This window comes from Fusarium flagelliforme (assembly GCF_020744385.1).
Source record: "Fusarium flagelliforme strain FIESC 12 MPI-CAGE-AA-0113 chromosome Unknown B0J16scaffold_8, whole genome shotgun sequence".
In the NCBI taxonomy this organism is placed as follows: domain Eukaryota; kingdom Fungi; phylum Ascomycota; class Sordariomycetes; order Hypocreales; family Nectriaceae; genus Fusarium; species Fusarium flagelliforme.
In genome coordinates, this window is record NW_025763510.1 from 1,593,738 (window position 1) to 1,621,113 (window position 27,376).

Consider the following 27,376-nt stretch of genomic DNA (forward strand, 5'->3'; position numbering starts at 1 on the left):
ATGGCTCGCACTAAGCAGACCGCCCGCAAGTCCACTGGTGGCAAGGCCCCTCGCAAGCAGCTCGCTTCCAAGGCTGGTAAGTTCTCATCCTCACCGCGACTTGACGCGACACGCGTCTTCATCATGACCTTAGTCTCTAACTTCTTCATCAGCTCGCAAGTCCGCCCCATCTACCGGAGGTGTCAAGAAGCCTCACCGCTACAAGCCCGGTACCGTCGCTCTCCGTGAGATTCGACGATACCAGAAGTCGACTGAGCTCCTCATCCGAAAGCTCCCCTTCCAGCGTCTGGTAAGCATCACTCGAACACCACATCGTCATCACACGGCATCAACTAACATTCATTGAACAGGTCCGTGAGATTGCCCAGGACTTCAAGTCTGATCTCCGATTCCAGTCCTCCGCCATCGGTGCTCTCCAGGAGTCCGTCGAGTCTTACCTCGTCTCCCTCTTCGAGGACACCAACCTCTGCGCCATCCACGCTAAGCGTGTCACCATCCAGTCCAAGGACATCCAGCTTGCCCGCCGCCTCCGAGGTGAGCGCAACTAGGCGATGCCATAAGGTGCTGGGGGAGGATTACGACTTTTTGCTTTGACACGAGGGATATCATCATGGTTAGGGGATAATCAAGGCGTTCAACGAGGAACAAATGTTTTTACACTCAGGCTTGTACATTAAATGGCAAGCTAGTTAGCTGCCTTCGCAATCGACCATCGGTCTTTGATCATCATCTGCTGTTCCTCGTGTGACTTGCCACCTAGAGACTTAAGTAGCTTAATTGCCATCGCGCACAGCTGAACTCCATCATTGGTGACTGAAGACGCGTAGAGTGCCTTGACTCAACACGCGAGCACAATCGGCGTGACAAACGACAACACGTCATCAACGGTACGCGGTCTTATCAAGTCGTTGGTTTGTACATTTGGTAGGCGGTAGTCGTCAAGCCTGCCTCAACAAGTCAAGCACAATCAAACACACTGAGGCACTGTAGAACGAGACTGGAAAGACGGGTTTCGATTGAGTTTGGAAACAACTACAGTGTCAAGAAGAAGCGGTGACCGAAACTGACATCGACACGATACGGCTTTAGTTATGAAGGGGGTTTAAAACATGTATTATTTAAACAATCAAATTCGTTGCATCTATTCTCTTTTACAGACCATATTACGCCAAAGAATCAACATGATGTGTAGGAAGCTGCGCCAAAACATCGAAACCACCAGTGCCCACTTTTCCAAGTCTGCCCATTACCAACCGACCACTGGGTGTAGACAAATCATCCCAGTCACCATCCAATACAGCATCCTTAAGGAATCCCAAAGTCGTTTCGAAACTCATCTTGGTGAACGGACTGACATTGCCCTTGAGACCCATTCGGTTGAATGGCGTGAAACCACCACCTCGGGTCATATGGTCACCAATCAGGTTCAAGTGTCTTTTGTCGACGGCAATACCGTGAGAATCGAAGACACCAAACAGTTCTCGAACGATGTTATTCCGAGCTGCCTCAACGCCATAGACCTCCAGGACGGCGGCAATGTCATTGGTCTCGATGCGATTCGGGTCAATAAAATCGCTGTACCGCTGCATGGCCTGCAAGTTGACACCTGCTGTGTGGATGACCTTTACCATCTCGTCCTTCTTTGTCTCCTTATTTGGTCTCTTCTCCTCAACGAAAGTGCAGGCTCCGACACCTGAAATCTCCTGAATCACGGTCTTCTTCACAGCATCCTGAACAAGGTTGAGCATGAGGACCTTGGGAATGGCTGAGTCGTACTCGAGCGTGAAGCTGCAGGAAGTTCCATGCTTCTCGTCGAACACGAATTCCGTGATTTCGTCATATTCCTCGAGAACACGGTTGGTTCGTGCCTTGGCACCCCAATTGACAGCATCACCGCCCTCCTCTTCCTCCTCGTCACCCGCCTGACGTGGGCTGCCACTAAAGCCTTCGTCATCATCGGCATCGGCGGCATCCCGAACCATCTCTTGCTGCACGGCATCGTCCTCATCATCGTTGGGGCCATACGAAACTGCCTCACTTCTGTTGGCTCGCTGTTTAGCGTTTGTCGCGTCATCATCGCCTTCATCGTCTTCGTCGTCTTCGTCGAAATTGCCAGCAGCCTCGGCATTGGGAGCAGCGGTTTCTACTACACCAGCCTTCACGCCAACTTCTGGGGTGGCCATCGTGGAATGATTTTGTCGCTTCTTAATGTCCCTCTTCACGAGAGATAACAGGCGATAGAGGAGCTTCTTCTCCACTGCATTGACAACGTCTGAAATCTTGATGGCATACGTCTTTGTGTACTCGTTGGAATCAAAGAATTTGAGGTCGATCGAGTAGGTCTTGGCTGAACCATAAAGCTTGCCCTGGCCAACCTTCTCCTCAACGCTGATGCTGTCAAGAATAAAACCAAGAGGCAGCACTGAGATTGACTTGGCAAAGATCTCCGCGTCCTCCGCAGACATCTCCTCAATGGGGTAGACGGACATGGCTGGTGTGGAAATCTTGTTGCTAGCCGTCATGAGAATTTCTCGAAGTCGAGGAATACCGAGTGTGACGTTCTTGGCAGAGTGACCAGCCAGATGGAAAGTGTTCAATGTCATTTGTGTCGAAGGCTCTCCAACAGATTGTCCGGCCACAATACCGACAGCTTCTCCAGGCTCAACGAGAGAGCGCAAGTATTTCATCGCGAAGAGCATCTCTGCATTCTTCTTGTTCAGGCTGACACGCGAGAGTGCGAGCTTGTTCTTGTCAGACTTGTCGCGGACAAGACCATCCTTGTTCTCCTTGAGGTATTCAGTCATTTTCTTGAAGAACGTCTCAGAAGTGGCAAAGGCAGTTGTAGCGGGATTAAAGTGACTCGAAATCGGGTCCTGAGCTTTAGGGTCATTAACCTTGGTGTGCTTAAGGGCCTTCTTCATAAACTTGGTAATAGCCTCGCGATGCTTTCCTAGGCGTTCTCCAACGCTCGGATCGTATTGAAGTTGTGCGGCCTCTGAAGTAACATTCTCCAAGATGAAGCTGAAATCATTCAAGTACTTCTGTTTACAAACATCAAGACCATCCTCGCCATAGAGAAACTGGATCATGGAGCCGTCGGCGTCTCGAACGGTGGTATCGTACGCGACAGTCAGGCCCTCCATGCCCTTGATGACACATCGCTGCAGATAGCCGGAACGTGATGTCTTGACTGCAGTATCAATCAGACCCTCTCGACCAGCCATATGATGGAAGTAATACTCCTGGGGGCGGATGCCTGTAAGGAAACGCTGCACAATGTAACCACCGGCTCGAGCGTGTGTCTCAAATGGGTTAAAACATGGCAACGACTTGCCGCTCACCATGATCGGCACACGGCGACCTTCCAGAACCTGTTGACCAAGATTACAGGAGATCAGGGAGGCGTTGACTCTGGATCCTTTCGCACCGGATGTCGTCATTGCTTGCATCTGGTTGAAGGGGAAGGCTTTCTCGAGGGCGATAGGCATAGTGACTTGCTGGATCTGATCTGTGATCTGCCCAAGACTGCTCTTCATGAGAAGATCGAGGCCCTCCTGTTTGTTGTCATCGCGAAGTACCTCTTCAAGACGCTCCAGGAGTAGAGGATCCCTAGGACCAGGATTCTGCTCAAGTGAAACGTAGGAAGACGCAACTTCGAGTCCGACTGAATCGACAGGTACAAGTGCTTGTCGTCGGGCCAACTCGCCCTCCGGCGTGAGTCGTAAGTCATCCATACCACACGAGAAAGCCCTCATGTTAAGGTATCGCGTGAGGAGCCTGCCCAGACTACTCAAAAATTTGCCCGCAACAGCAGGGCCATAAATTTCATGGACAGCGTGTATGGTACCACCAGAACTAGGACCGATTTGCGACTTGTCAAGAATTCCCGTAATAAACTCGCCATTCTGGAACAGTACAGTGCCTTCTTCGGAGTTCTTACCCCACTGGCTAGCCTTGATCTGCGTCGCAGATTTCAGGCAAAGTCCACCACAATTGGGAGGCTGCATATTCTTCAGAATGGTAGTGATGACTTGCTTTCCGGTCCATCTAGCAACAGGTCGGATTACTGCTGGAGCAACAAGCTCGATCCTCTCGCCAACAATGTGGCCACTTTCAGGGCGCAATGCATTGTAAACCAGTTGTTGATAGTCGCCCTTGGTGAGAAAGGTATCACGGTTGCAGAGAGCAACGGAAACTGAAATGTGATCCTGAATGAGACCTCGGAGAGGCTTTCCAGCTGTAGCAGAAAGGTATTGGTGGTCGGTATCAGCAATCTGGAGAGCCTCTGCTCTGGCAACTTCGTTCTGAGGGAAATGCATGTTCATTTCATCACCATCAAAATCGGCATTGTATGTGTTGCAGTTGGCGTAGTGCATGCGAATGGTCTTCTCGCCAGGGAGAACCCGAACTCTGTGACCCATGATAGAAGGTTTATGAAGGGTTGGTTGTCGATTCATCAATACAACATCACCGTTTGTAAGGTGACGGTAAACCTTCTTGTTCCTAGTCCGAGCAGCATTGCTGCTCGTAGGGGCAAGGAGCTGATTGGCCAACGACACACGATCATCGACTGACTTGTTGCGAAGATTGACAATTTGACCATTTTCGTTCTCGATTGCGAAAGCACCAGGCCATTTGTCGACGCCGTTGATGACTGCTTGCTGCATGTCTCGGAAATTGTGGCTTGTAACGGGTTCAGGATATGTCAATTTCTTGGCAAAGACAGGCGGCACACCGATTTCGTTGGTTTCGATATTGGGATCGGGCGAGATGACACTTCGGGCTGCGTAGTTGACACGCTTACCCATCATGTTCTTTCGGAAGAGACCCTCCTTCTTTTCGAGCTTCTGCTTAATACCATCCTCATTGCGCTTCGCGGCCGCACCTTGAACGGGATTCTTGTCCTTGTCGATGAGTGAATTGATCGATTCCTGTAATTCTGTCCATGCTTGGTGCAGCTGGTTAACGTCGGCGGCCTCCTCCTTCAATTGCTTATGTAGTCGGGCTATCGTCCCACAACCTCGCAGGATGTTTTTGTAGAGAGAGTTTTGTTGGGCTTCAGAAATCTCAGACTCTCCTGTTCGCGCTTCGGGACGGTAGCGATTAGGTGGGACTAGGATTGTCGTCAAGAAGAACATGTCAGGTGTGACCTTCGTGGAGCTTCGGGTTGGGGGTTTTGCGTTATACAAGAGGGAGATCAACTCTTGCTCCTTGGTGAACAGTTCGCTCAGACGGGCTCGAACTTCCATGGCGCTAATATATCGTTGTGGAGAATCAGGAACTGCGGCAGTGTCGGCGTCCATCATCTCTGTATCCTGGTCGGCATCCGCTCCAACGAGTTGTGATTTCTCAAGAGTTGGAGAAACGACATCCGCCACACCTTCGTCGGATGAGTACCCATCGGGCTTTTGTTTAGTTGTGACTTGTTGAACTCTGGCCATGGCATCGGCTTGCTTGAAGTTCTTCTGAGCCATCTTGGCCTTTTCCTTGTCGGAGAGCGACCTCTCAAAAATCTTGACAAATCGATCCTTGCGGTATGAGGGCGAAATGCCGCCGCAGCTGGCGCAAAGTCTTCGCTTGGTGATTTCTGCAAGGACCTCCTTGATGATCTCACGGCGCATCTCGCTTGAGCCTTCGTGCTTTCCTCTTTTGGTATCGCCGCGTTTGATCTTGATACCGCGCAGACATTTTTCAACAAACTTGTCTCTTGCGCGAGTCACACTGTCAATCGAACTGCTGGCACCTTCCTCTTCTGCTTCGCTTTCCAATTCAGAGAAGTTTCCAAGTTCAATAGCCAGTTCGTTTTCGCCAATGACGGCCACCATGTGGGCTTCTTGAATCAAGCCATGCTGAAGCAGCTTCAACTGGCACACATACTTGTGAAGATCTTTCTGAGGAAGTCGGAAGCCTTTGCAGTAGACGCAGGAGGCCTTCAAGAGTCGATAAGCTTGGTCCATGAAGACGGGGTGGTAGACTGGGACAGGAAGCTGGATATGGCCAGCATGGCCTGGGCAGGTAGCCTGGTTGAGATTACATGTTGTACACCTCCAAGTTAGTTAGCGTCAACCCGTCAACATTGGGCTCGAAGACGTCAGAACTTACGGCGCATCACCCCAGGAGCCAAGAGCAGGATCATAGAGACCACCCGGGACGGGATTGAGAAGGCTGTCGAAAGTACTGTCGTTTTCTATCCTCTTCACAGAGATTGCTCGGATTTCCTTTGGCGACAGAAATGTAAACTCGACGCTCTCGACCCCGGACGAGATCGGCTGCGCGATATTCATAGTGATGTTGTTGTCGCTCTCTCGAGCGAAGAAATTAGCGATTGAGCGACGTCTTTGGGTTAACTCATAAAATCCATTCCCCAGCGCAGTAGACTATGCGAAGTGAAAGTAAATCATGCAGGCAGTGGGGAGCTTTACGAGAGAACAATTTTTTGGCGGTGCGGGACGGCAGAAATTTAGACCGACCCATCCGCAGCCACTTCTTCCAGGCAGCGCGCGACTCACCTGCGCGCGGGTCCACGTCCATACGGTACCATCCATTTGCATCATCTTCCAAGAACCCATTTTACACGCAGTAATCAAGTAACACCGCCCACCAAATCGCAACATCCAACGCCAATACTGTATCGAACCGAATACGCTTATCTTTCCTAAAGGGTACCGAGCAGCTTCAGAGCTGCGCCGGTCTGCAGATGGATCGCAACAGCCAATCCCCTGGCCTCGGCCCTCGCCATGATGCTTCGTCAAGAGTGCAGAAGCCAGAGTCTGCTGCGGATCGGATGGCTGCACTCAAGGCACGTGTTGCTGCAGCTATTGGAACCAGCAAAGCCAAGGGTGGCTTGAACGTTGGACTTCACCCTGCTTTGGAAGACTTGGGATCATATAAGCCGTCAAGCAAATCGAAGGAATCAACACCTACACCCACGAGCGGACGGCCAGACAGGCCTCAATCACAAGATGCGTTTAGAACGGCTTCGGTTGGTAGGGAGAACGGAGAAAATCCGTACTTTGATCCAAATGCTTCAGCACAACCAGGTGGAGGAAAGGCACGTCCGTCTCGATCGCTCGAGATGAATCAGAAGGGCAAATACATCGCTCAAGGCAATGCCATACGTCGACAGGCCGCCCTCGAGGCGATGAAGAAGCGAATTGCGGAGCAAACTCGAAAGGCCGGCATTGACGACGATCTAGATGTGGAAAGAAACTTTGTAGTGGAAGCACCCCCAGCTATCGAGTGGTGGGACGAAGCAATTGTCGAAGGCGAAAATTACGATGTAATTGATGATCGCTCCAAACTCAAACTCACTCCGCCCGACACCATCATTACCGAATATATACAGCACCCTGTTGCTCTTGAGCCCCCTCAAGATGGACATGTCCCTGCTGCTAAGCCAATGTTCTTGGTGAAGAAGGAACAGAAAAAATTGAGGCGACAGCGGAGAATGGCCGAGTTGAAGGAGATGCAAGCTAAGATTCGCTTGGGATTGGTGCCAGCACCTCCTCCCAAGGTCAAGAAAGGCAACCTCATGCGAGTCCTTGGTGACGGTAAGTCTGCCATGCATTTTTATTTGCGCAATATACTGACATCTGTACTAGTTGCTGTCAAAGATCCTACCGCCGTCGAAGCACGTGTAAATCGAGAAATTGCAGAACGCCACCAGAAGCATGTCGAAACAAACGAGGAAAGGAAACTCACCAAGGAGCAGAAACACGAAAAGTTGGCATCAAACCAACAGAAGGACGCCGAAAAAGGAATTCACATGCTGGTTTTCAAGATTGGCAGTTTGGCGAACGGACAACATCGATACAAGATCGGCGTGAACGCTGAACAATTGGCACTCACAGGAACATGTATCATGCACCCCAAATTTAATCTGGTTGTTGTTGAAGGAGGCGAATGGGGTATCAAGAAGTTCAAGAAGCTTATGCTTAATCGAATCGACTGGACCGAGAACTCGCCGTCAAGAGACCGAGACGGAAAGCAAGGTACCACACGCGACTGGCTTCTCGCCGAAAAGGACAACGGCGAGCTCAAAGACATGTCGACGAACGAATGCAAGCTCGTCTTCGAAGGTGAAGAAAAGGCACGAGCATTCAGAAAATGGGGCAGTAAGGTCTGTGAGACAGATTCCGAAGCGAGAGATGCTCTGGCTCGAACAAAGATGGACAATTTTTGGCAACTCGCGAAAGGCTTCGCTTGAAGCAAACCTACTGTAATTAATTACGACCAGGGAACATACCAACCCCTGTGGCTGCGCTTAACAAGCAGAGCGGCAAACATCCGATACCCCTTCGAGACGAGGACCGTTACAAGACGGAAGCCTTGGCGCCTTTATGTTCAGTGGTGTATCAGCTGTCGACGACAGCTGTCATGATTCTTTTCTCGGTCTTGGTTGGGTCTTTACTATCGGAGACGGGAGCCGTTTTCAGTTAAAAGAATTGAACAATTTGTCTGCAATTCACAGGGTCACAATCGTCGACCCGTGTTATCCACAGAAAACGGCACTTTGATTGGGGATCTTTTACTCTGAAAGGAAGAGGTAGAATAAAGCCTAGACTGATAGACAGATCAATAACTACACCATAAAACAGAACCTTGCGCGGCCCTCGTCCGGCCCGATCTTGTTAAGTCAAATCAAGCCTCGAAAAACAGAGCTGTGGGTTGGATGTGCAATGTGAATTCTGTACTGGGGTACTTTTCACAGGAGTCTTGGAGAGCGCGGCCGCTTCAATAGGTACCTTGCGTATGTATCTTCATCCAGAAATCCCGTGTGTACCAGTCGTGTCTACATATCACCAGCAATTGTCTACCGAGGTGCAAGGATACAACCAAGAGACAACTAACAATACTGCAATGACGAACTAAAACGGAAGGCAGAAACCGGGCAATGTTCCGTTCTGGGTGACATGGCTCTACGTTTCTTGTGTGACCTTCCATTACCAGGCCGGGTGAGGCTAGCCGCGAGATCTTCAAGATCCTTAAGATCATCGTGGTCTGGAGGGCTCCAACAAGAGAGGATCCCCGCGGACCCCTGATTGAGAAGAAAGAGATAAACCGGGGACCGATGATGACCTTGTTCAGGTCCAGGTCCAATTCCAGGGTCTGGTCACGGCAGGGCTGGAACGGTTGGAGTTCGCTAAGGAGGCTGTTACTGAATGTATTGGAAGGGCGATCAAGCTTTGAAGGCTAGTATTGTCATGCTTCTAGGTGCGTGTGTATATTTCGAACTCGGGTAGGTAAAAGAGTGGCTTTCTGAATGGAATCAATGTATCCGTTATCGACAGAAGAGCACACGAGGGTCGGAGAAGCCATACATATATTCCTCTGATACTGACTGATAGAATAAGCACTTGCAAGATTCCTCACCACCGTACAGGTATAGCTCAACGTGACGGTACTCTACCGAGCACTCTTTGTTAATCGACCAACATGGTGGGCAATGCCATCCTGGGACCCTGCCAGGATGCAGAGTTGATGGTCTCCGTACAAGCGCAGTATCAGCAACGACAGTGGAAGCCTATTGCTTGCACTACGTGACTACGGCCCATGGCATTCCCGATGCAGAACTATCTGCAGGTGATAGAGCCAGGGGATTCGGAAAGTCAGACAAGTTGTTGCACCTCTTTTTTAAACGACTGAGCCTAGGCCTCGACCTTGGAGCCAGTAAGCTCATGCATCAATCAATCAATCGGTGATTGCAGTTTTAGGACTTGATTGAGCCATCGTACCCAAGTCGAATACGATCGCAAGGTAGGCGTCAAATCACTGATTGTAGCCAAGCTCTCAGCTCTAGAGTACCTATGCTGCAGTTTCTGTATCAGGCCAAAGTAGCGATCGACCTTGACAGAATGGCTGGTTATCAGGGTATATGTACCTAGTATCCAGTGTACCTGACACCAGGCACCAAGATGTCTTGGACAATAGAGCTCTGGATCACAGACATAAATATCCTTACGTCTGACTAGGTTGAGTTTAAGCTTATATATCTTGTCACCTGGGTAGTCGTGAAAGAAGAAGTAGACTGTACTAGTCCATTGAGCGATATGCAGGTGCCTGCCTGTCTGTCTAGCATGAATACGAAAATCCAAAGACAAGGAGAGAAATACTAGAATGTTAATTTGAGTGCAGATTCACTATTTTACCTATCACTTAGTAGTCTACTTTACTGCTTCATAGTGAAGTCCAATTAACGAGCACGTATAACATATTCTGCATTCATATCCGTAGATAATACTGGAAACAAATTTCTCGGTCTTTCCAGTTGCACTAGGCTAGACTGGGCTACCGTATGTGGATGGCGTCTCGGCGGCAAAAGAAAGGATAGAAGAAAAAAAAGAGCCTAAAGAAAAAGAAAAATTGGCGCGCCTATTAAGCCAGCTTGTGCCAGTTCAGTTGACTGTCAAGATTGTGACAAGGTCAAGGTCAAGGTCTAGGTCTAGGTCGAGAGGCCAGGGACCCTAGAAACACTCGGACATCCGTCTTGGCTTCGCCCACTTGGGCAAACTCATCGCAACTTTACCTTCTATAGTAGTAGTAGACTGCCTAGGATAGTGGAGGAAAGACATGAAATAACGTACAGAGTATCCGTATCTAAAAGCAAAAGAGTCCTGCGTCGCCTAGTAAGAGCTCACTCAATGAACAATCCAGGTGATCGATGATGGGCATCTTATTACGTCCAGCACACACTCGTTCAAAGACTTACTATTAGACTACCTTGGCTACAGAATAGTCATCATACGGTCAGGTTATCTCCCATCCAGTTATTTTTGTGTCTATACAGAAACATTCTGCCTGGACATGAACACTGATGAGTATGAAGATGCTTTCTAGGTATCTAATGCTCCGGGTACAATGTACTAAGGTAAGAACGGAGCATTAGAAGGACCGGGCCGCCGTTCGTAGGGCTTCACTTGTTGTGCAGACATTAGGAGACTAATGTACCTTCTGATTCGACTCGGTTGCGCTCATTATTGAGGCTATTTACAACTAATTTTACCTACCTAGGTAGGTAATGCTGTATGATGTATGTACCCAGTGAGTAAAAGTTCTTCAAGCCTCCTGGGCTGGCTGAGCTGGCTAGGTACTTTACCTAGGTACGGATAGGTGTTTTTGTTTTGCGGGGCGCCACCGACCGTTGAGATTGGGGCCAGGAACATGCCGAGATGTCTACTTCCACTTTGGGTAAGGCGACAAACACTGTAAGCAATAGAGACCGTTAGGTCACAAATGGGGCCGTGCAAGACCGTTTCGATACGATGCTGGCACTGTCTTTGTGTTACATCGTTCTTTCACTCACTCCACAAGTTCCTGACCGCGCCCACTCAATCATTATTCCGTTTGGACGACACGACACGAGGATAAATTGGGGATAAGCAAGACCAGATGCGCGAGCGAACGAGTGCACTTGCAGTCTGCAGTCGGTTACATTGGATGGATGGTTGATCCATGATCCATGACCCATGGCCCATCTCCAAGGCCGGAGACTCGGCCCTGTCCCAAACGAAGAGCACTTGACCGGTACGACAAGGGTTGTCTTCCCTATTATCCATCATCCTCTGGGGATTCCTCGGCCTCGAACCGTCACCTTCCTCGTACATTACCGTATCGGCTGTTCGGATCAAGCCCGGCTCCTGTCTTGGCTCTTGTCCCCTGGCTTACTTGCACCTTGCACCTTGCACTTTGCACATCGCAGATTGCACTGAGCCGGACTCGCACGAGTCGCACCACCTGATCCGTCTCTTCAAAACAGAGAATGGGGAAAAAAGCCGCCCAGTTTACCTCGATGAAAGATGACTTTCCCTGTGTCCTTTTCTGCTGTGCTTGGTGAGTATCTCTCTAGCCATAGAACCTTCATCAAGGAAACACATGGTTATAAACCGTCGGTTACCCTCCACAAGTCAAGGCCATGCGCAATATACAGCGGCAGAACCAAGCAGAACAGAGCCAAAATGGCCAGAAATGGCGTCAATGATGCTGTAATAGCGAGATCATCACGATCTACCAAGATGCTATAATCCAGGACAGACAGGAGAGGAGAGCAGACCAATGGTAACTGCACCTATCCACTTAGATGCCACCATCCAAGTACGGACATACAGAAGACGGTGCTCCAGTCAGTACAGGACTTAGGTAGGTAAACTGCATGGGCCAGCCTGCTAAACGGGGGCTGTGCGCATGCTTCAGTGCAATAAGTCTTCCGAGGCTGTTGGTCCTTAGTTCTCAGAGGCTAGGTGCTTGATGGGACGATGGAAATCCAGAATTGGACATGTCCTATTACCTTATGACTTTGTTCGTCGTCGCCGTTGCACCACCCTATCTGATTTGGTCCAACAACGTCCAGTTACGTACTGTTAATTAATACTATACGGTTCTTCTTGGTAACCGAACCCTGGTCTCAGCGGAATGCGGCCCTTTATACCTTAGCTTGCGTTGGTTGACATGACTGTATGTAGACTCTAATTTGGGCGACCATGCTCGAGCCTTTAAGCTCTGACCTCGATTGAGTAGGTTATTCTAGCGATACCGTTATCTGTCCGGCCTCTTGCTATCCGCGAGATCTGTCATGGGCCAAGATGGCCCAGCCGTCTGGTTGGCGAACGACATCCTGGCCTAGACCTCATTTCGCTCTCTTCCCGGCCCCGTCACCCGCTTCTCGACACCTTCCCAGTGGCTCTCTACCTACCTTACCCGTCTCCCCACCCTGGAATCCATGCCATGCAGGCGGAGTCTGATCCTTCAACAATCCTCGTCTGTTCTGTTCTGGTCTTGTCTGGGTCTAGGTAATTCATCCATCAACAGTGGCTTCGTCAAAGAGGATCTAAGTAATCGATATTCCCTGTACGTCGCCCAAGACAGGACAGGACAAGACAGCTACTTACCTATGTATGCTTGTTGATACTCGTCCATGTTGCCACTCTCTCTACTGCTCTTGACCTTGACCTTGACCTTGACTTGATCCCATCCTCTGTTGGCCGAGCTCTCGTTGTATTTATCCAACTCGTACCCCGTCATGGGGCTTGCCAACTTGGTCGATGAATCTCTGCTCACTGCAGTACCTAATCTAAACCATACCGAACCAAACCCATCTATCTACTACCTACCTACCTGCCTACCGGAAGTGCATGGCTCATGAGACCCTAGCCTTTAGCTCCCCACGCATTCTAACCCGACCCTCGCATCCTTTTTCCAACGACCTCAAATATGTACCTTACACCTCCCTCGACCTCGAACTCTCCAGTATCGCAGTATTCACAGTTTTTCGAAACGGCTTCATCCAGTCCTGCTCCTTCTTGTTCTGCGAATCGCTTGTCGTCTTGCTACGATTCTCCCTTTCAGCAGTCCGTCTCTACTGGCGTTTCCCGATCAGACTTGGAATCGGATCCATATTCCCATCACGCTCGCTGGTACTCAGTACATCAAACTGAGCTCTTATCGCCGCCTCCCATGGACCACGGTAGTACTGCCTGGGTAACCCCGGATGGATTGGTCGCGGGCACGAGTACAGCATCTTCAAGTTCCGTAGAACCTGATGCCCTGCATGCTGACTTCAATGCATTTGCGGCATACGACTCATGTTTACCTGCACCGTACCAACCCCATGATGCTTATATGCCAGCGGGTCGCAACCCATCAGTTCATGAACCCTCGCTACCTTCTACCAGCCAATCTGCGCGGGCGCCAACACTAGGAGCGAGGCCGTCATATGGGTATTTGCAAGACCCAGCAAGTTCAAGATTCAGAGTAGAAGGTTCCGTCAGCACCTATGGCCAGGGATATGAACCGCAATCATACTCGGCTCCAGGACCGCCAGCTACCACCTATCAGACCGACGGAGCCGCCTTCACTTCGAACCTGCCCCCAAGCCTCAGCACCAATAGTTCAACAGCGTGGCCCAAGCAAGAGTATGAAGTGACGCCATTCTATCCTACCCCGCAGAGTCAACTCCCAGATCTTAGCCAGGAGAGGAGGTTGTTGAAAACAGCAAAGGTCAAGAGACCTACCAGGAAACACACGTCAAAGGAGGAGGCCAACTTCCAGTGTGAAGTCAAGGGTTGTGGCAAGTTTTTTAGTCGCAGCTACAACTACAAATCCCACCTGGAGACCCACGATGAGAAGCGTGAATATCCCTTCCCGTGTACGGTTGATGGGTGCACCAAGAAATTCGTACGCAAAACAGATCTCCAACGCCACCACCAGAGCGTACATATGAAGGAACGCAACCATAAATGCGACTACTGTGGACGTCTCTTTGCTCGAAAAGATACTTTGCGGAGGTAAGCCCACTAATTCTTCACCGGAGTCTGTAAATGCCAGTATTAACCGACTACTTAGACACATGGAAGACGGCTGTGCAAAGCGATTTGATATCGGCACGCTGAACCTACAGGGGCCTGGGTTTACGGGGTTGGGTATCGTTAGCCCACCTAGACCATCCGGTTTAGACTCTCACCGTCCTGGATAGACTTCCCGAGCAATTTGCTTACATAGTGCTTGAAAGCAATCAGAAGACATGCATGTATGCTTGATCTACTTGAGATGAGATACTCCAAGGCATGGCGTGTCATGGACATGGCTTCCAATAGTATACGGACATTTGCAAACTCAAAGTGGTCCCAAAGTCTGACACAGAAGTACTTGAGGTAGGTTGATTATGCACTCAAACACAACCCGAAGCCCAAGTTGTATTACGTTCAGCGACTAATTGACATGCTCTAGAAACGTCCCTATCTACTAAAAAGACGGCAAAGTATGGAAGCTTCACATCGTATACCTGCATTTGCCCACTCGGCAGTTCAGCTGCGCTTATAGATGCCTCGTGACTAGAGACCTCCGTGAACACGACATAGCTTCAAACTCTGGATCGTGGCTATTAGGAGAGACGAGAAAACTATTTGGTCGACATTTCACATGCCAACGAATTACGCCGTATATTTTACCGGGCCATGACAGCGTTTCGAAGATAGTCGCCTCGGCCTATGCAAATCATGACAGTCGTTAACTCGATTGGGAAGCTCATTATGAGGAAGCGTTTTGGTGGTATCCTCCCAAGTGAGCAAATTTATGCAATTGTTTGCTTTATTAGGTACCTAATTAGGTGGGAAGACAAGACTGTTTGCGGCTCGACCTACAGGACACTCGTTCAGTCTCTTTATTCCTCGCTTTCGAATGACGACCGGCGGCATGATGGAAGTTGACTGTTAAGGGTACTAGATTGCCCAGGATGAACTGAATAGTCTAGCTGTTTACTTATGGTACTTTTGCCGAATCAGATGTATCAAATAAGTTGGGTAATTTCCATAATTACCTACCGACCTACTTGAAGCTGTCGCTGTGAGTCGTGTTTGATTCGTTGACTTGATTGGTCCATGATGAATGGCCGGAACTGTCCTTTGTGTATCAGATCATGAGGCTCATGATAGTTGAAGTTGTTGCCTACCTCCACTACTTCCAACTTAGATGCCTACTACAAACGACAGTGACACACTGTACTGTAGCTTACTGGTCGACTACTTGACATGGAGACAAAGAATGCATGTGATGTGGATAATGTCATTTAGCGTCGCGACAGGATGTTCTAGAAAATCGGCCACATAGATATAAGTATATTGCGTCGATCCTCTAGGCAAGAGTACGCGTATCCTAAGAATCGGTACTTACAGCTGGGCCCCACATTTTAAAGGCAGGCGTTCTGTCCAGTACATCCCCACGTCATCGCGCCCTGGAATCGGAATCCATAATAACTTTCCCATCGATCCGTGGTGAAGCTTCTACCCCAAGACTCGGGGTTTCTGCCTATCGTCATAACACCTACCTGTTCACCCGTTCAATAGTAGAAACCTACTGCAACTCACATGGGCTTGTGAGCAACTTGCCCTATGGCACATCCGACACCTGTACTGTATCCATCTGCCTCGAGAGGCTTGTCCGTTCAAGTCGCACGAAACCGATCTCTACGGAGCCGCGTGTGGAGTTAGCACCCATCGTCATGACAGACGATCACCACACTTACGGCGCCAAGTGTCGCTTGGCACCTGCTACTCGAATTGAACGCGAAGATGAGGTGCCCCCGGTTCAGGCTCAATTCTTCTATTCGTCCATCATTCCTATCGACGACCCTCTCTCGACGTCTTCAACTGTTGGCGCCGATACCAAGACAAACAAGGGTCAAGTGCGACCTTTTGCAAGAGGGGATAACAATGCGTTGGAGAAGGCCTGGTTGGGTCTCATGTCCGAGTCTGCTCGTCGTGCCCATCAGGAGGCACTGGAGAGTCCAGGGCGTGGTTCTGGATTTGACTCAAATAGATTGACATCGATCATACAAGCCATCACCGCAAAACATTGGGAAAGGCATCGTAAAGGCTATCAGCCACAGGATGTAGCAGCACCAACCGGCGATATTCTGCCCACAGCCCCTGTGGCCGCCTGTTGTTCCGAGCTGGTTATTGACGTCGCCGAGGATCTGGAACGGGGCTTCTGTGCACTCGTCAGGAAACGTAACGCGGCTTTGAGCATTGACGAAGTCGTGCAGCAAGTCGTGCTTGCTCTTGAAAGACTGAAAAAACAAGCCAGCGACGACCTCGAGACTCAGCAGTTGCCGGGGAGCCCACCATTTAGCCGTCCAGGGACGGCTTCTACCACTAACACGAATCACCCGATTGCTCGTATGCCCAAGACGACAACTGACTCCAACAGCTATAAACGCCGATCGACCATAAGTGAACCGAGAACCAGGACGAACAGCCTCTCAGCGTCTCAACCCATCGGGCAGCAACCTCGATCCCAGACACCTTTTGGAAGTTTGGGTCATGCGCGGCCACCCGTCCTTGATGACGGAATATCTGGCAGGCCATTCCTGCGTGTAGGAAGCCCAGAGACACAATCAGAACCTGGGTCTCTCCCATTACCTGGCGTAAGCGGTCCGGCCCGTGATCTTCCTCGGACAAAAGGTCAATCTCGAACGACTGTTGACCAAGAGGACTCTACACAAGCCACCAATCGAGAAGGAACAAAGGCGGTGGAGGCGACTCAGCCCAGCGTTGCTGAGGTTGCAGTAGGAATATCAAGATTACATATGGTTTCCTTACCAATGCTTCAGATGAAGCCAATATACTGGTCCCCTATCAACGACGTCGCAGTCGTATCTCGAGCAACATGGTTTTATAGGTAAGTTCTAGCACTATTGCCTAGAAGACAAAGATCACTGACAGGAGCACAAAGAGACACGATGCTTCCAGTACCGCCAGCTGTAGCGAATCAACTTGAGGCCGGATATCATGATCTGCGGCCCTGGACCGAAACCTGGGGTGACGAGCTCCGGTGTGCCATCGACGTCGGGCCCCTGGGAGAAGAGAAGGTATCGCATAGACTCTGGTCTAAAGAGCTAGAGATCGGTGCTGATGACGATTTTCCGGAGCCAAGTATACCAACTGATCCGTTTTGCGCAGCTCGTTGCTTTCGTGGTGAAGCATCTGCCGAGGGGACCATCAATGCGAACCCAGTTACCAAAGCCGCCTCGGAAGAGCAACATCATCAGACACGACCCTACTCCAACTACCACGTCTTATATAGGAACGCTAAAGAAGCGTTCCTGCTAAAACCAAGCCTGAAGCCGTCGGCGTACTATGGCCGAAGACCAGTGTTGAAAGTCATGAAGGGTGTTACAATTGGAATTCCTGTGGTCCGAGGATTCGATCGCGCCGCATGGGAACGTCTTCATCACAAGAAGCAGACACCTAACAAAGCGGGTGCCTCTGCTGCAGACGAGTCGCACGAAAGCACAGGGCAGGATGTATGTACAGCTTGCAAGGCGGACAAAGAAAAGCGCCAGGTCACAGATCTGGTTTTAGTCGCTCACGGCATCGGCCAAAAGTTTGCCGAAAGGGTGGAGAGTTTCCACTTCACTCATGCCATCAATGGCTTCCGTCGAGCTGTTAACATGGAGCTTCAAAGTCCTTTGGTAAAGCAGGTCTTGCGCGAAGATCAGAATGGGCTGATGATTCTACCCCTGAATTGGAGAATGGGCCTTTCATTCGAAGATGGAGGACCGATGAGAGAAGAAGACAAAGACGAATACACTCCAGAAGGTTTCGGGCTCAAAGACATCGAGCCCGACACAATCCCTGCTGTCCGCAGCATGATATCGGATATCATGTTCGATATCCCGTTCTATATGTCTCACCACAAAGGCAAGATGATCAAGGCACTTGTGTCAGAAGCAAATCGTGTTTATCGCCTGTGGTGTCGTAATAACCCAGGATTTTCTGAACACGGACGTGTCCATATGATTGGGCATTCGCTGGGCAGCGCTATGGCTCTCGAGGTTCTCTCGAATCAGCCGACTGAAGTTCCCAGACTGGACTTGACAAAAAAGGAACCAGAAACGAAGTTTTTTGAGTTTGACACGAAGAATCTTTTTCTAGCAGGCAGCCCCGCAGGTTTCTTCCTCCTTCTTGAACGGGGGGTGCTTATGCCTCGCCATGGTCGTATGAAACCTGGAGCTGACTCGAACGACATCGTCTCGAAGGACGTAGTGGCAGAGGCTGGCACTTTTGGTTGTTTGGCTGTCGACAACATCTACAATATCCTTGCCAAGGAGGATCCTATTGCATATCTTCTCAACGGTGCCGTTGATCCCATTTACGCAGCTAGCCTAAAGAAGGCGTATGTGCCTAGCATTTCTGGGTCTCTCTGGAAATCTGTTGGCGCCGCCATGCGTGGAGTTGTTCCGGGTATGGCACCGGCACCGAACCCACTTATACCTGAACCGGAGCGGCCAGCGACGATTCGACTGCCTTCTCAATTAGAGCTTGAGGTTCATGATTTCACCCGCGAAGAAACTGCTGAAAGAAAGGCGTTCCTGCTAAACGATAATGGACAAATCGATTGGTACCTACGCTCAGGGGGAGGGCCATTGGAAATCCAGTATCTAAACATGCTCAGTGCGCACTCTAGTTATTGGACCAACCATGACTTTATCAGAATGCTGTGCATTGAGATTGGGAGGACACCTGGCCGAGCCCATTCCATTCCCGCCCTGCGGGCAGTGAAGGCAGCGAAGCGACTACTGGCAGATTGAGCGGCTGCTTTCCTTTTTACCTGGGTTATTCAGCATCCATCCCGGAGTGTTTATCTTGCTCGCTTTGCGTTTGTTTTGTTTCCAGAAAGAGCAGGGCGTACGGGAGCAAACGAGTTTCAGCGACATTTTGGTGTTCACCTTTTAGATTCCGCACAAGTTTTGATTTGTTTAGATTCCCTTTGAAGGATTGCGTTAGATGTCCGTAGATAATCCCTTGAAATCGTCTAATTATAGTTCAATTACTTTTGGGCTGGCGGTGTCTGTGGCACCGCTGAATTGCACTTCTGAGACCTAGAAGCCGTCCATCTCCATCATATCCTGATCCAACTCGTCATCATCGTACTCGAAATCGTTTTGTTGGGCAGCTGGCTGTGGTCGCTGCGCCTCCTCTTCGAGCTCTTTAATTCTCTCCAAGTCCATCTTCTCCTTGTGTTCCATCAAATCCTTGTAACCCCATGTGCTGATACCTTCTTGGTCCTTAGCTCGAAATGGTTGTGCCATGGTTCGAAGGAACCGCCGTGCGCTACTGACTGCCATATCGGTACTCAGATTGACGTCCGATTCTTGCAGGCCTTGGTTAATCCATTTGGGCAATTGTGTACGCTTCTTCTGGAAACGTCGGTCGGCGAGAACCATGATCCCATAGTCGTCCTTCCCTCGCAGGACTCGTCCAAGACACTGGGCAGCATGCCGCATTGCGTCAAAAGATAAGAAATCGTTTTCCTTGATGCGATATGTCTCTCTCAAGAACTGAAGCCTTGCTTTAAGGATACGTGACTCGGTGTACTGAAACGGCACTCCGATACACAGCACAGTACGGCCATATTGGTGGTCGAAATCGATTCCTTCAGAAACCTTTCCTCGGGCAACGCAAAGCAGCACCGCACCTCTGCCGTTACAGCACGCTGTACGGTACGTTTCAAGGGCAAGCGAGGTTTCTTGTGCATCAGGTGTCTCCACCAGGATAAGCTTGTATTTCCAGACCTCGTCAAGCACGCCCATTCCTTGCCACATGCTGATGATCGATTCCATGTAAAGATACGAGGGGAAGAAAACAACCATACCGTCAGGCGTGATCTTGGCAAATTCCGTGAGCAAATTGCCGTAGTTTCTGACCACACTTGGTTCATTTCGGACTTGAAAACTGGTCGATACCGAAGCCTGGTCGCTTCCTCTTGTGACAATCATAGGCATAAATGATCTTCGAGCTAAGGTCATAGCATACGACTCTTGGATTACTGTTGAAAAGTCCAGCATCTTGGGATAAATCTCTAGCGGAGAAATGGTACCGGAGGTGATGATGACAGAGTAGAACCTATCGAACACGGGCTTGATAGCGATGGCAGCATCGAGACAGGTGAAATGAAGTACCGGGTTTGGAACTTCAGCAGTATCTGATTCGAAAGGCTCCAGGATGAGAAGAAAACCCTTCTCATATGTAGCGACCAAAGTGGCGAAAGTGGCGACTTCTTGGAGAGGTTGATAGTCTTCAATATTGGTTAGTTCGAGTGTCCGAACCAACGATGTCAATCGTTCAGCGCAAAATCTCAGTGGCTTCTTCTCGATGAAGGTGTGTTCTCTCAGGTGAGCAAGGAATGAAGGGGGTGTTTCAGAGATGACTTGTCGGACTTTCATCCTTGTTTTGAGATACTCGATAAATCGTTTTAGGAAGGCAATAAAATGCTCTGCTCTCCTGATGTTTCCTGGTACAGCCTCCTTGAGCAAGTCTTCGGGAAGCGCTGTGAACTGTCAGCACTGCATTACCCACTGGGCGGGCCGCTATCAAGAACCTACCGGGGTTTGCCATGAAGGCATCTTCTTGACGTGCCTCATCAGCATCACGTAAACCTTGGACCAATTTCTGGTACTCATTCTGAAGTTGCTCCTGATCTGTGTCGCGCATCTGTGATATCTTGTTCTCCAGGTTCTGGGCGCCCCGAGTTGCCTTCCGCAACGAGTCTTCGGTGATGTCTGTACTGAGAGACTCGATACATACGTTGTCGATGTTGTGGGCTTCATCGAAGACAACGATGCAGTCCTTGGAAAAATCCTTGGACACCCTTTCAGCAATTTTGGGGTCAAGGAGGTAGTGATAAGAGAAGATGACAACATTGCAATATTGCATCTGGAACAAAGATTAGCGATTCTGATGAACCTTCCGCAAGACCGATATGCGCCTACCATTCGCCTTGCAGTGAAATATGGACACTGCTTATGGTCCTCGCCATATCGAATGATGTCGTCAAAAGACCAGACACCGTTGGGGATGAGGTTGTGAGGCTCCAGAAGATCGAGGTTCTGTTTCGTTACTCAGCAACGTTGCTGTCATGAGAGGGAACGTTTCACAAAACTCACATCGTGGTACACGCAAACATCAACGTTTTCGCCACGTTCCTTTTTCTCCTTGACAAAGCCGGCGGTAAGACTTCTGCAGCGGGCATCGACAATGGCGCCACTCTTTTCCCGCTTCACAGAAGGATGGAGGCACAAATTCTTTCGACTTGTCAGGCCGAGGCCACGGAATTCTTCTTCGTACCCAAGCTCCTGAGCACGGTACTTCATGAGAGACTTCAACTCGACTAAAGCTTTCTCGATCTCAGACATGGTACCTTGATAGCATTGTGTCAGTAAATAAAGTGTTTTGTTGGGGACATGTGGCGTACGGGAGCAATAGATCAGCTTTCGCTTCTCGGGCATGTATTGCTGGTATGCGACAATAAGAGACAGTAGAGACACCGTTTTGCCTGTGCCCGAAGGCATTTCTAGCACACAGTGACCCCCTGCATCCAGAGTTTCTAGCAAAAGCACGCTGTTAGCAAACAAGACTTGTCGGGGAATGAGGCAGATGATACCTACTTTTGAGGTCGCACATATATCTTAAAGAAGCTCATAGTCAGCATTCCGATGTATAGCAACACATTGATTTGTCGGGACTCACGCATATTGTTCTAAGAAAGGTCAGTCTCATCGTGTCAAGCGATCGTGGTTATTGAGGCTTACCTGGATATATCCTAGGGTAAGGAAATAGCACAGGTAGATCGCTAAGTCGTGTAAGTAATTGAACCTCCAAAGGAAATGAGAGAGAGACCATACTCAATGTTGAACTTCATGGTGGCTGAATTGTTTAGTACCAAGGCAGATTGACAAAAAGCGTGAGACGTGACGTGAACTTTGAGATCAAAGCGAGCATCGCGAGGTCACGTGCCGAAGCATTGATGTCGCATTCAATAGGTAGGCATTCTCTCGGTGAGGGAGGACCCACCCCTGTTCAGCACACCGAGGGAAAACTCCACAGGAGCTTACCTTAGGTACCCTGTAGTAATTTCGAAAATGAGAAATAGAGCCTCAACTTGCAAAACATGACTATTGGGGTTCTCAGGAGGGTTGAGACTAACCCTGAGATTACTTTATACTAAAGGCTCAGGAATATGGTCTTGGGTCTCAAAAAGTGGGTTCGCCGAATACCTATTCGTTTGTACCGTCAAACAATCACAGATGGGGACGAGAACACTTGTCAAACAAGAAACATATGCAGGAAAAACAATCATGGACATGATTACAAGTCAACAAGTCGCGCAGGCTTGTTTGCCTAGATGAGGGGATTCAGGGGCTTGTGTCACTTGTCTGTGGTTTCACTTACTTGGACTATCACAAGTAATCATCCTCTATGATGGAGTTTAGCGTCTACAGAAAGTGTAAAGAATACCTAATGCCGGTAGTTCAGCGTGACGTGACGGTTCTATGTATGTAAGGAAATGGATAGCAAAGGGTGGAGTTTGACTAGGAAGATGCATATTCCAGTCGTCCATCCTTGTTTGTATGTAGTACTGTACAATATCAGAACCCGTTCGAGATGCCGATCCCGTGATGGTTTCATTTGGCTATCGAGCTCAAGATAACGTACGTACAGTAATCCGATGTAGGTTTCTAAGGTCGGTGGGGAAGATCCAAGGGAGCTTGAGCTTAGGCGCTAATGCACCGGCTTCGTCTTGCTCTGATCCGAGATGGATGATGGTCATGTCACCTCACCTCACCTCACCTCATTTCTCACCTCACCTTGTTCCCTTTTAAGTGGTTTGATCGTCTACTCTGATACAATTACCTTTCAATTGCAAACGAGACTCAACGGAATTGATTCGAAAGTACAGCAGAGCAGGCCTGGTGCAGTGCAATACCTACAGAGTCGAGATACGTTATCTGTTGATTCTCCTTCAACGGGCTGTGATTCAAAGCCTGCAGAAGCCCCGTGCAGTAGCGTCCTGCTTCCCCGCTCCTGCATGCAGCTCCCCACCAATTATAGTGTTCATGCAGCGCCAGCTCCCCGCCATATGCTAATATCTATGGAGAACCCCATGCCTTAGTGTCCACTGTAGGTCGGCGGGTGTCAACCACTATCATGAACCCCCAAATGCAAACGCGCCCGCTAGATTTCCATGCTTGTCACGGCTGCAGGCATTGATAGATGGCAAAGACAGCCATGAAGTTGGACAAGTCAGAATAATTTAGCAAGTATACGCTTGTCTGTTTTGTCGAAGCGGATCATGATAACCGTTAATTCCCTTCAGACATCTATCTAGGTTACTGTATCTTGGTTGTGAGGACAGAAAACAAAAAAAGACCCCGGGACCAGACCACCCTCAGGTTACCTTATCAAACAAGATGGATACCCAGATTCGCCATTTGCCATCCGCCAACCGCCAACTGCATTTCTAAACCATCCAACCAACAATCAACTTCCCGTCCCGTACACCAAAAAACAACAACTATACGTACTATACTGTACCGGTACTGTACAGACCACCCTCCATCATTCCATCCCGTCCCTTTGTTAATAACAACCAACTGCTGTACTCAAGTCTACAGTACAGTCAGTACCTGCTAGTCCATCCGACTGCCGACCGTGATCTGTTTCCCCTCTTTCTCTTCTCTACTCCTTCATCTTCTTGGCTACACCTATCCATTTCATTCACCTATTCTCGACTATCCATCGTTTACTTGTCCTCATTTCATTTCAATTCAATTCATTCGCATGCGCCTATTCGATCGACTACACCATTTAAGCAAGCAAGCAGTGACCATCTCCACAGTCTAGCTCACGTCAGGTTCATCGCCCGCAAACGACAGACAGTATCGTTGGTCTTTATTAGGGTTCAATCAATTCGTCAATTTGGAATAGTAGAATCTGAGACAAACATCGCGTTGTCGGTTCTACAAATACTGTCCCCTTCGCTTTCTCCCCCTCCCCTTCCTTCAACTGGGGGTCATATCTTCTAGCTGGAAATCCATCTTCTCTCTCATCATCTCCCCTCATTCCATCCAACATCCAGCGAACCCTGTGGCTGGCTCCATGGTGCCTTGTCTCTTATTCTGAGCTTAGGCATGTGCGTGCAACAGTAGTCCGCTTACAGCAACAACGACATCCATCTCGTGCGTCCGAAATCTGTATTATTCTTGCATCACCATCCAAGGCTCTGATTCTTGTTCCTTCAGTGTCGTTTGTGGCTGAGGGCAATACCATATTACAGTGCATTTCTTGCTTAGTTTGAAATTTTGTCTGATCGTCCGACCGATTTCCAAGATACCTGTCTTACTTAGGCTTGGGTCAGATTCTTGTGCAACATACCGCATATAAACCTCGTCCATATCTTTTCTTTATTCTAGTCTGCCACTCGGCAGCATCACATACAACCTTTCGCAATCTCTACAATACAATTGCTGCTATGACTACCGTTGCGCTCGCTCGACCAATCCCGCCTCATCGTCCCTCATCTACCATCACCCCACCACTGTCTCTCGAGTCCAGCTCCAGCTCCAGTTCTTCGCCATGCTCCGTCCCAATTCCTAATAAACACCTCCCCATATGTCCCACTGGACCCGCCTGTCCCGACGAAATCGATACTCCGCCTCCATCACCACCCTCCCAGGACCAGTTGCAACAAACTTCAGCTCTATACCCTCTCGATGGGTTTAAGCGCATCGATTCAGACGAGCTCTCCATCTACGAGATTGATGCACCCAAAGTTGCAGAGGCCGTTGATGTTGCTTCACGCCAGCCGTTACCTGATCCTGGACTCGTCTTCCCGTGGTTTCATGGCCTTCATCCCCAAAACCATGTTCAGCAGTCCTTTTTTGCTGCCCGGCGACGTGCTTCGAGACCAACTCCCTCGTGTATTCGATCTCTCACTCTCGTCAAAGCTGACGGAGACTTGAACTGCGCGCGACTGAAGGGCGCTGTTGCTCCTAACGAAATCATTCAGGCCAACAACCCTGCCAGGTTTATTGAGGCAGACCCACGGGAGGGCTTTTCTGTCCGGAATTTTCAGATTCAAACAGTGAAAACGGCGGTGCTTTCGGACATAATTGTTTATGGTCGGGACTTGAACAAGACTCGCAAAGTGGCGTGGGACATTGCAGGTGCGCAGAAGCTATGGCGTGAAAAACACGAGGACCAAGGCGAATGGATGCCAGAATATCACACTTTTATCTGCACAAGTCCGTTCTCGAATTTCGAGGAAAACCATCCCGAGATCGTGGCTGTCGATGAGGCCAGTCATCTGACGGGCAACGTCCTAGATTTCTTTAGTCAGGAGAGGCGGGAGATGTGGGCAATGACTGAAGCCTCTGAATTCTCCGAGAATGTTTTCATGGGCCCTACTCCCGAACAAGGAAGCCCTGAAGAGCAAAAGTATGACATTCTAATCGAGTGTAGTGATTTGGGGCGACTGAACCCCTTGGCTCTTCAACTAATTGCTGAAAGTCCTGATGATGATCGCAAGCAGCGTTTTCTCGACTTTCCATCTTCCGGTAGTATCCTACCACCGACGTGGTCGCACTCAGAAGCGGATGGTATTCTCGAAACCTGTAAATGGATCTATCATCTGGCACATGGGTTGTACCCGGAATCTGACCCAGCTATGGCCAGCGATGCTGTGGACGCAGAGGGAGATTCGCCCATGCCATCTGATCACGAGTCTACTTTTGAGGTTAGACCTCATAAGATCTTACTTCACTGCGCTGACGGATACACCGAGTCAACTATGTTGAGCATTGCGTACTTCAGCTACAGTACTGGACGGCCTGTTCCTGACGCATGGCTGCAACTTCACACAGACAAGAAGCGGAACTTCTTCGCATACCCGACGGATGTTGCACTGTTGACGTCTATCACCCCTAGATTGCTCCGGGAGTCTCCTGTTTGCAAAGGACTCAGCTTAACAGATATAACTCATCTAACAAGAGACGAACCAAGCTGGTTCGCTGCCCTGGATGGGTCATTCCCGAGCCGCGTTCTGGATTACATGTACTTGGGTAACTTGGGCCATGCAAACAACCCGGAGCTCCTGCGAGCGCTCGGGATCACCCAGATCCTCAGCGTCGGCGAGATAGCCATGTGGCGAGAGGGTGACCTGGAAAAATGGGGCAAGGAGAACGTATGCGTGGTGCAAGGGGTTCAAGACAACGGTATCGACCCGTTGACTGAGGAATTCGCTCGATGTCTCGAGTTTATTGGTCAGTAAAAGCTGTTAGGACATGGCCATGAAATATGCAAAGGCTAACTGTGGAATTAGACCGTGGTCGACGAAATGGCACTGCAACACTGGTACATTGCCGTGTGGGAGTATCTCGCAGTGCAACAATCTGTATCGCTGAAGTTATGCGAGCAAAGCATATGTCATTCCCCCACGCATACTGTTATGTTAGAGCCCGCCGCCTGAACGTCATCATTCAACCTCATCTTCGGTTTGCTTATGAGCTGTTGAAGTACGAAGAGGCGCTCCAACAGGATGGTGACCCTGATGCCGAGATTCAGAGAACCTTGGAGTGGGCTGAAATTGCACGAGAAATTGCGCTTATGAACCGGCCATATTCACGTTAAAATGACAACGGCATCAAGCGTATTGTCATGCTTCTCAGCAGATCTAAAGGTCTAGCGGCTTACAGAACCCCGAGAACTGAATCCCCAGGTCTCGCTTGTGTTTTTTTACCATGTCCATACAAAGCTGGATTACTCGTGAAGGCGTTCTACTTTAAATGATTGACGGACGGATTGGCCACTGAAATATTAGGGAAACAGAAACGCAGGGTCTGTTTTTGCAGTTGGATAGGCGCATTGTTGACACCGGACGTTTGGGAATATCCCTCTAAAGGGCTTACGTATTTGGCGTTTTTGGCAGACCAGACTACTTGTTCTTTTCATCTATCTCGGGCATATGCCTTGGTTTTTATGTTTGGCTATGTGGAATCGATGTTAGGGACTCTGTTATTTAAGAATGAATGATTACTGCCACAATGGTT

The 27,376-nt window shown here is 49.4% G+C and overlaps 7 protein-coding genes across 7 annotated transcripts; 5 read left to right on the top strand and 2 right to left on the bottom strand.

The window, feature by feature from the left end:
- B0J16DRAFT_275346 (histone-fold-containing protein) lies at positions 1-548 on the top strand (the record flags this gene model as incomplete). Its single annotated transcript, XM_046123704.1, has 3 exons — positions 1-76; positions 153-289; positions 351-548. 3 exons carry the CDS (start codon positions 1-3, stop codon positions 546-548), a joined length of 411 nt encoding a protein of 136 aa, XP_045977982.1.
- A 555-nt stretch (positions 549-1,103) lies between these two features.
- On the bottom strand, positions 1,104-6,521 carry B0J16DRAFT_350578 (uncharacterized protein). Its single transcript, XM_046129068.1, has 2 exons — positions 6,103-6,521; positions 1,104-6,045 (listed from the first exon to the last, which is right to left on the bottom strand). The coding sequence occupies exons 1-2, from the start codon at positions 6,282-6,284 to the stop codon at positions 1,164-1,166; spliced, it is 5,064 nt and encodes a 1,687-aa protein (XP_045977983.1). The 5' UTR covers positions 6,285-6,521; the 3' UTR covers positions 1,104-1,163.
- Positions 6,522-6,784: 263 nt separating this feature from the next.
- Positions 6,785-8,206, top strand: B0J16DRAFT_275448 (pre-mRNA processing factor 3-domain-containing protein; the record flags this gene model as incomplete). The annotated part of the gene is made up of 2 exons (XM_046123709.1): positions 6,785-7,550; positions 7,602-8,206. 2 exons carry the CDS (start codon positions 6,785-6,787, stop codon positions 8,204-8,206), a joined length of 1,371 nt encoding a protein of 456 aa, XP_045977984.1.
- Positions 8,207-12,998: 4,792 nt separating this feature from the next.
- B0J16DRAFT_194687 (uncharacterized protein) lies at positions 12,999-14,762 on the top strand. The gene is made up of 3 exons (XM_046122858.1): positions 12,999-14,279; positions 14,338-14,645; positions 14,722-14,762. Exons 1-2 carry the CDS (start codon positions 13,207-13,209, stop codon positions 14,465-14,467), a joined length of 1,203 nt encoding a protein of 400 aa, XP_045977985.1. The 5' UTR covers positions 12,999-13,206; the 3' UTR covers positions 14,468-14,645; positions 14,722-14,762.
- An 887-nt stretch (positions 14,763-15,649) lies between these two features.
- Positions 15,650-19,227, top strand: B0J16DRAFT_194716 (uncharacterized protein; the record flags this gene model as incomplete). Its single annotated transcript, XM_046122860.1, has 2 exons — positions 15,650-17,169; positions 17,224-19,227. Coding segments are annotated over 2 exons (3,378 nt in total), but the record flags the coding sequence as incomplete, so codon positions are not given.
- On the bottom strand, positions 19,227-22,242 carry B0J16DRAFT_194710 (uncharacterized protein). Its single transcript, XM_046122859.1, has 9 exons — positions 22,175-22,242; positions 22,082-22,122; positions 22,020-22,029; positions 21,938-21,957; positions 21,745-21,876; positions 21,437-21,690; positions 21,263-21,379; positions 20,876-21,206; positions 19,227-20,820 (listed from the first exon to the last, which is right to left on the bottom strand). Exons 1-9 carry the CDS (start codon positions 22,189-22,191, stop codon positions 19,373-19,375), a joined length of 2,370 nt encoding a protein of 789 aa, XP_045977987.1. The 5' UTR covers positions 22,192-22,242; the 3' UTR covers positions 19,227-19,372.
- Positions 22,243-24,706: 2,464 nt separating this feature from the next.
- B0J16DRAFT_194752 (uncharacterized protein) lies at positions 24,707-27,278 on the top strand. The gene is made up of 2 exons (XM_046122862.1): positions 24,707-26,590; positions 26,650-27,278. Exons 1-2 carry the CDS (start codon positions 24,802-24,804, stop codon positions 26,955-26,957), a joined length of 2,097 nt encoding a protein of 698 aa, XP_045977988.1. The 5' UTR covers positions 24,707-24,801; the 3' UTR covers positions 26,958-27,278.
- Positions 27,279-27,376: the final 98 nt, after the last annotated feature.